Source organism: Eublepharis macularius, chromosome 3 (genome assembly GCF_028583425.1).
Source record: "Eublepharis macularius isolate TG4126 chromosome 3, MPM_Emac_v1.0, whole genome shotgun sequence".
Taxonomy (NCBI): domain Eukaryota; kingdom Metazoa; phylum Chordata; class Lepidosauria; order Squamata; family Eublepharidae; genus Eublepharis; species Eublepharis macularius.
Genome location: NC_072792.1, coordinates 16963156 through 16971387, shown reverse-complemented (window position 1 = coordinate 16971387; position 8232 = coordinate 16963156). Strand labels below are relative to the sequence as shown.

General features: G+C 51.7%; 1 protein-coding gene across 1 annotated transcript; it reads left to right on the top strand.

Annotated features, from left to right (window-relative positions):
• The first annotated feature begins 2778 nt into the window (after nt 1–2778).
• PCDH9 (protocadherin 9) lies at nt 2779–6379 on the top strand. The gene is made up of 2 exons (XM_054974079.1): nt 2779–5143; nt 5264–6379. Exons 1-2 carry the CDS (start codon nt 2895–2897, stop codon nt 5991–5993), a joined length of 2979 nt encoding a protein of 992 aa, XP_054830054.1. The 5' UTR covers nt 2779–2894; the 3' UTR covers nt 5994–6379.
• Nucleotides 6380–8232: the final 1853 nt, after the last annotated feature.

Here is an 8232-nt window from a genome sequence, read left to right as displayed (position 1 = left end):
GACACCCCACTGAAGTCTCTCCCTCCCAACCCTACCACCCACAGGCTCCACCCCCAAATCTCCAGAAATGTCCTAACCTGGAGCTGGCAACCAGATAGGCTGGCTTTCTCTCCCCCCCTTCCGATACTCTGTGCATGCTCAGAGACTCGATCGTCTTTCCTGGTTGCAGAAAGGTGGGATGCAACCCTCCCCCCTTCCATCAAACTTCCAAAGGCTGGGAAAGGATCCCGGGGCTGGCTCCTGGACTGCCCCATTGCCCTCCCCTCCTCCCCTCCCGCTAGGGAGATTTGGGGAGTGGAGTCTCAAGAGGGTGAAATGTAAGGGGCTGGTTATAATGCCATGGAGGCAGGGTTGCCAGCTCCAGGTTGGGAAATTCCTGGAGATTTGGGGTGGAACCTGAGGGGACCCGGGTTTGAGGAGGGGAAGGACCTCAGCAGGGTATAATGCCATAGATCCCATCCTCTAAAGCAGCCGTTTTTCTCTGGGGGAACTGTCATAGGGTTGCCAGCCTCCAGGTGGTGGCTGGAGATTTCCTGGAATTACAATTGATCTCCAGGTGAGAAAGATCAGTTCCCCTGGAGAAAACGGCTGCTTTGCAGGGTGGAGTCTATGGCATTATATCTCATCGAGGCCTCTCCCCTCCCCAAACCCGACCCTTTCCAGGCTCCACCCCCGAAATCTCCAGGAATTTCCCAACCTGGTCCCGGCAACCCGTGTCATCTGGAGACCAGTTGCAATTCCAGGAAATCTCCCCACCCCCACCCCACCCGGACTGGCAATCCTACACAGAGGCCGTTTTTTCCTCCAGGGGAACCGACTCCCGCTCCCCGTCATTCCGGGAGGTCTCCAGGCCCGGCCTGGAGTTGGCAACCGGCCGCCGCCGGCCGCCCGGCCGTTCCGCCCCAGCCTGGCCCCGCCTCCCGCCTTGAGCGAGCGGCCGGGCCGCCAGTGAGGCGGCGGCCTGGGCCGGGGTCCGCGGGCCGGCCAATGGCGGGGCGCGGGGGGCGCGGCTTCGGCGGGCGCCCGCCCCCCCCGTGGGCTTCTTGAGAGTTGGAGCGAGGCTTTCAGTCCAGAGCGCCGGCGAGCCCAGCCCGAGCCGGGAGGCGGCGCGCAGGCAGGCGAGCTCAGCCTCTCGGAGCGCGCCGGGCACTTGCGGGCGAGGATGGCGCGGCGGAGCCGGACGGCGGCGCGGCGGGGGCGGCCGGGGAGCGAGGCGCGGGGCGGAGCGCGGCGCGCCCGGAGAGGATGAGTCGCTCGCGCCGCCCGGGGCATCCCTCGGCCGGACTCGGGGCTCCGGCCCCGCCGCCGCCGCCGCCGCATTAGCACCGCCGCCGCCGCCGCCGCAGCAGCAGCAGCACCAGCGCCGCCCGGCTGCGGGAGACGAGGGCGGCCGGCGAGCCCGCGCTCCTCCCCGGCTCTGCCTCTCGGCCGGCTGCGAGTGCTGATGGACGGCGCGCCTCCTTCCGCGGCTGCCCAGGCAAGTGCGAAGTTGCGCGCGGAGGGAGGGGGCTGCATAGCATTGCATAGCATTTTATGATTTTTTTTCCTTCCAAAAACGCTGCCTGGGTCGGTGCAGAGACCCCCCCCCGGGGGGGCGGAGGGGGCATCTCTGCCGGGGCCCTGGAGGGCGGGAGGGCGGCCGAGGCGGGTGTCTCCGCAGCCCCCGACTCCTCGCCTGCTTGCATCAGGGCAAGGCAGCCCGCCGCGGACCTCCTCGCCGCCTGGCTCTTAATGCAGATGTAAGATCAGAGATTCTGACCGCTGCCGCCTCCCCCCCCCCCTTGGCTTCCAGCTCGCTTTGCTCCCATAAGGGCATCGGAGCCGAAGACTTCCTCTTTTCCTTAAGCGCTGTTCAGTTGCAGGCTTCATAATAACCCATCCGGGGGAGGGGGGGCAGCCCTGCCTTGCCCCTTCCCCAGCCAGCAACACCCCCCTCCCGTATTGGTTTAAAAAAAAAAGCCGTCCCCCCCCCCATCCCTCTGCCTTTTTTCTTTGTAAACATCTGGCTCCCTGCTTCGGACTTGCTTCCAGACGCCTCCTCCCCAGTCTCCTGTTTATTTGCAAGTTGAACCTTTCCGGGAGCAGGACCGACGCTCACGTATAGGCACACCGCAACATCTGGAGAAGGTGACATTTTGCCTGGCTCCGGGGAAGGAAGGAGAACTCCCGTGCTTGTCTCTTGAGTTCCTAAGAATGGGAAATCGCCGGCCAGAGCTGCTGCAAAGGCAGCCGTGGAGGCAGAGGCAGCTTGCCTGGATCCTCGCATTTCCCAGGCTATTGCATCGCTCTAGCGTGGGATATAAAACACACAAGCAAGGGGGAAAGGGGGAGAGAATTCCGCTTGGTAATTTAATTGGGGGAGGGCAGGGAGTCGTGATACTTTGCGCTGCGCTTAGCATGCGATTCACGCAAAGTTGCACAGGAGGCATTGGCAGGGAAGGAGTAAACATTTCGTGATGCGCTTGGTGCGTCGAAGACCCATTTGTATGTAGGGAGGGGATTTGCATTTCCCTCTCCATCCTGCAAATAGTTAATTTCCTCCCCGCTAGGTGCAGATGCTGACGGTGGTCGCCTGGTGCATGCATAGAGAGGAATGATTTGCTCAGGCAAGGAAGGGAAGAGAGCAGGTGGCGGGTGTTGTTCATTTGTGAACATGCTTGTATGTGTTGCAGAAACCTGGAGCATGACTTGGCGGCTGCATCTGGTGTTGGTTTCAATGAGACAATAACACTTTTTTTTTTTGTTCTTCTTGTCGTGATTGCGTTGACAGTGGCTGTCTGGAAGTAAGAGCTCCGATGTGATGCAGCCTGCCGTTCTCCTCTTGCAGACCGGCTGAGGCTCCTTCGTGGAAATCTCACAAGCCTAACGAGAGAAGGAACTATAAACACTTTATCATGGACCTGAGGGATTTTTACCTGTTGGCTGCCCTGATCGCCTGTCTCAGGCTCGATTCTGCTGTAGCTCAAGAACTTATTTACACAATTCGAGAGGAGCTGCCGGAAAACGTCCCCATTGGGAACATACCAAAGGATTTGAACATCTCTCACATCAGCTCGACCACAGGAACCAGTACGAGTCTTGTGTACAGACTAGTGTCCAAAGCAGGGGATGCCCCTTTGGTCAAAGTGTCCAGCACAACGGGGGAAATCTTCACCACTTCCAACAGAATTGACCGGGAACGGCTCTGTGCGGGAGCGGCGTACGCGGAAGAGAACGAGTGCTTCTTCGAACTGGAGGTAGTGATTCTCCCCAACGACTTTTTCCGGCTGATCAAGATCAAGATCATAGTGAAGGATACCAATGACAACGCCCCCATGTTTCCGTCTCCGGTCATCAACATCTCCATTCCTGAAAACACTCTGATCAACAGCCGCTTTCCGATCCCCTCGGCGACGGATCCCGATACAGGTTTCAATGGGGTGCAGCACTACGAACTTTTGAACGGGCAGAGTGTCTTCGGGCTGGATATAGTGGAAACCCCGGAAGGCGAGAAGTGGCCTCAGCTGATTGTGCAGCAGAACTTGGACCGGGAGCAGAAAGACACCTATGTGATGAAAATCAAAGTGGAGGATGGAGGCACCCCCCAGAAATCCAGCACAGCTATTCTCCAGGTCACAGTAAGTGATGTGAATGACAACAGGCCAGTGTTTAAAGAGAGTCAGGTGGAGGTGCACATCCCAGAGAACGCCCCTGTAGGGACCTCGGTCATTCAGCTTCATGCTACCGATGCAGATGTCGGAAGCAATGCAGAAATCCGATATATTTTTGCTGCCCAGGTTGCGCCTGCAACCAAAAGACTCTTTGCTTTAAACAATACAACTGGACTAATTACAGTTCAGAGGGCCTTAGATCGAGAGGAGACCGCTATTCACAAGGTGACGGTGCTGGCCAGCGATGGTAGCTCCACGCCTGCCCGGGCAACTGTTACCATCAATGTGACAGATGTTAATGATAACCCGCCTAACATAGACCTCAGGTACATTATAAGTCCCATCAATGGCACAGTGTACTTATCTGAGAAAGACCCTGTCAATACCAAGATAGCCCTGATTACAGTCTCAGATAAGGACACTGATGTGAATGGCAAAGTGATCTGTTTCATTGAGAGAGAGGTGCCGTTTCACTTGAAGGCTGTCTACGACAACCAGTACTTGTTAGAGACCTCTTCCTTGCTGGACTACGAGGGCACCAAAGAATTCAGCTTTAAAATAGTGGCCTCCGATTCCGGCAAGCCAAGTTTGAACCAGACTGCCCTGGTAAGAGTTAAGTTGGAGGATGAAAATGACAACCCTCCCATTTTCAGCCAGCCGGTAATCGAGCTATCTGTTTCCGAAAACAATCGCCGTGGTCTGTACTTAACCACTATCAGTGCCACGGATGAGGACAGTGGGAAAAATGCAGACATTGTTTATCAGCTTGGCCCCAATGCTTCGTTTTTTGATTTGGATAGAAAGACAGGGATCTTGACAGCCTCCCGGGTCTTTGACCGAGAAGAGCAGGAGAGGTTCATTTTCACCGTTACAGCCCGAGACAACGGTACCCCACCCCTGCAGAGTCAAGCCGCTGTAATAGTTACAGTGCTGGATGAGAATGACAACAGTCCCAAATTTACTCACAATCATTTTCAATTCTTTGTGTCGGAGAACTTGCCAAAGTACAGCACCGTAGGAGTGATCACAGTAACGGATGCAGATGCGGGGGAGAATAAAGCTGTGACCCTTTCCATCCTGAATGACAACGAGAACTTTGTTCTGGATCCTTATTCTGGAGTTATAAAGTCCAATGTTTCCTTTGATCGAGAGCAGCAGAGTTCCTATACCTTTGATGTCAAGGCCATTGATGGAGGGCAACCACCCCGTTCATCTACTGCAAAGGTCACCATAAATGTCATGGATGTTAACGACAACAGTCCTGTGGTCATCTACCCACCTTCTAATACTTCCTTTAAGCTGGTGCCCCTCTCAGCTATCCCTGGCTCTGTGGTGGCTGAAGTGTTTGCTGTCGATATCGACACGGGGATGAATGCTGAACTTAAATACACAATTGTCAGTGGAAACAACAAAGGTTTATTTCGTATTGATCCAGTGACAGGTAACATTACCCTCGAAGAAAAGCCTACTCCTGCGGACGTGGGGCTGCACCGGTTAGTGGTCAACATCAGTGACCTGGGTTACCCTAAATCCCTGCATACTCTTGTCCTCGTGTTTTTGTACGTCAATGACACGGCTGGAAATGCCTCTTATATTTACGACTTGATCCGCAGGACTATGGAAACGCCCTTGGATAGGAACATCGGAGACAGCAGCCAGCCGTATCAAAACGAGGACTACCTTACCATCATGATTGCCATTGTGGCCGGTGCCATGGTTGTCATTGTGGTAATATTCGTCACCGTTCTTGTCCGCTGCCGCCACGCCTCCAGGTTCAAAGCGGCTCAGAGGAGCAAGCAAGGCGCCGAGTGGATGTCCCCCAACCAGGAGAACAAACAGAACAAGAAAAAGAAGCGGAAGAAAAGGAAGTCTCCTAAGAGTTCCCTGTTGAATTTTGTTACCATTGAGGAATCCAAACCCGAGGATGCCGTTCACGAACCGATCAACGGGACGATTAGCCTTCCAGCTGAGCTGGAGGAACAAAGTATAGGGAGGTTTGACTGGGGCACTGCACCGCCCACCACCTTTAAACCGAACAGCCCCGATCTTGCGAAGCATTACACATCTGCCTCTCCGCAGTCTGCTTTTCATCTTAAGCCTGACACCCCCGTCTCGGTGAAAAAGCATCACGTGATTCAGGAACTCCCTTTGGACAACACCTTTGTTGGGGGCTGTGACACCCTTTCCAAACGCTCTTCCACTAGTTCAGATCACTTCAGTGCCTCAGAATGCAGTTCCCAAGGCGGCTTCAAGACAAAGGGCCCCTTGCACAGCCGACAGGTAAATGAGCACTTTTACTGGTCTATAAGTACCGCATACAAGTGTCCCGTCAACCAGTATTAAAAGTGCCAGGCTATTTTATCTTTCACTGTAATTTTAGCTTAGTTGTAATACGGACAGCGAGGGGGGCGGGAGATACTTGTCCCTTTCACGATCTCTCGGGCGACAAGACTATGCATTTTTTAGAACAGAGACGATGGTCCAAAATTATGTGGGTCACTGACTTTTTTAAAGGAAGGATTACATATTCCCACACACATGCACCTATGCACCCAGGTACACAAACACACACACACTTACTCAGAACGAAATTGTGTGAAACGTGTCCAAAACAGAGAGATTTACTGAAGAAGAGCAGCTGTTTCTTGATTTGTCAAGTGAAAAACAAACTCAACTGTTTCAGGATTTCTGTTTTCAGAAATGCGTTACTTCTGAGATATATATATATATATAAAAAGATGATTTTTTGAATGAGGCTGGCTTATGTGCATTTCTGTTTGTTTATTTGTTTCAAACTGATTTGGAACGTTTTTTTTTTAAGTTTTTGTTGTCGTTTGGTGGGAAGGGGGTTAATTTTTACCCTTAAAAGGTTTCTTTAAGGCATCTCAGCTTGTGTTGCACAGTGTCTGTTGGCAAGGGTATAACTAAGCGATCAGAAAGTCTTCCTCTTTTTTTGAACTGCAGTGATTTTTGTTGTACAGTAGCAAAGTTGTGTGTCGATTAGAGGAGGGTTTTATTTGTGGGTATTTCCTTTTTTTAAAAAAAAATGGCCAAAGTACACTTTCAAAACGAATGCATTGCTTCGAATAACAATAATACAAAAATAATATGCAGGAAAAAAAAGTCATCCCATTGTAAATATTTTCTCATACTAGTAATGCACAAGCGAGCTGCCATAACTCATTTTAAAGCTGTGAAATATGCCACCGAAGGCTGGGAAACTTGCATTTCAACCAAATCCAACTTTAGAGTTGAGGGGTCCCCCCCCCCCCTGCTTTCCTTGAGTCGAATAATTCCTTGCTAATAAAGATTTAAATACGGTGCTGTCTAATTCATTTCACCGGGTGCTCGTCTTTCGCCACTAAATTAGAATGTCAGAACGGGCCTGTAGATGGCACTAAGACACCACGCGGGTTGAGCTGGCTGGTTGCCAACCCTGCAGCAGATAAGAAGTGGGGGGAGGGAAGGTTCAAGCTGGTACGACAGCCAAAGAAACCTTTTATTTAATGACGGTCGTGTTGAAGCGACCGGTAGTTAAGCCTGCGTGTTTTTGCAGTCTCTCCTTAGCCGCTTAGTTTTCCAAGGCTTTGACTAGCAAGCACACACTGCAGCTGGTATAATAGCCTCTGGAGTTATGGCAGTTTGTTTGGATTGATGATGGCGGTCTGGACAGGGGAGGGAAGTGGGGAAGGTTTGTGCCATTAGAGATGGTGAGTTACCATTTTCGTATCCCAGGCGGTAGGCAATTTCCCTCAAAACGGCATCATGGCTTTTGGAGATCTCTCTGATAACAAGACGCTGTATTTAAAGCTCGCACTTTGGAGGTATCTTGCAGAAGTAACTACCCCCAGAACGCTCTATAAACTTGTTAAAAGGCATTGGAAGAGGGAGATCCTTCACACACAGCACTCCTTCATAAGTAATTTGAAGCACTCTAGACTCAGAATAACATTTGGCAGTTGTTGGTAAGCCTCAGTCCAGCTCACTTAATGAGAAACGGAAAACCCAACGGCCATTAAACCTCTCTTTAACTAGCAGAACTTGGAATTAGAGGCTGCTCTTCTCAAGAGTTTCTATTTTGGGTGACAACCAGGTCTCTGTCATCATTTTGATGCTAAGCGATTCTGTTCCCTATTAGTTTTCATTTCCTGGGCTCCGTTACAGAGAGTCTTAAATTCTTTGAGGAGTCAAATGGGGATTAAAAATCACAAATACAAAACGATTTACCTGGCAGAGCACGTAAGCATCACTCAAGAGAGTGGATGGCTGAGGATGGAGGAACATAAATGCAATGCTTACCCATAAATCTTACTGTTTAGTGTGGGGGGGGGAAGAGGGAGAGAGAGAAAGGGGGAGAGCGAGAGAATGCTATAAATATATTTTTACCAGCCTCCCTGATCCTGGTGTGTTGTGCTAATTTTTATGAGTCCTGGTGAGATCGTATTGAAGTCAAAAGGAAGGCTTGATAAGATCTAAAATGGTTTGGATGGCACCCAGTTGCACAGGTACAGTGGCAAGCTTTCAGACGGCGCAGAATTCTTACTTTGCCAGCCAAAGATGGCCCAGTATCATCTCAACCACT

Bases quoted from the DNA above. Each gene is read 5' to 3' on its own strand.
- PCDH9 (XM_054974079.1), top strand. From the start codon at position 2,895: ATGGACCTGAGGGATTTTTACCTGTTGGCTGCCCTGATCGCCTGTCTC. The intron at 5,144-5,263 runs GTTAGTGGTCAA...CTTGATCCGCAG, and splicing joins GCGGACGTGGGGCTGCACCG to GACTATGGAAACGCCCTTGG.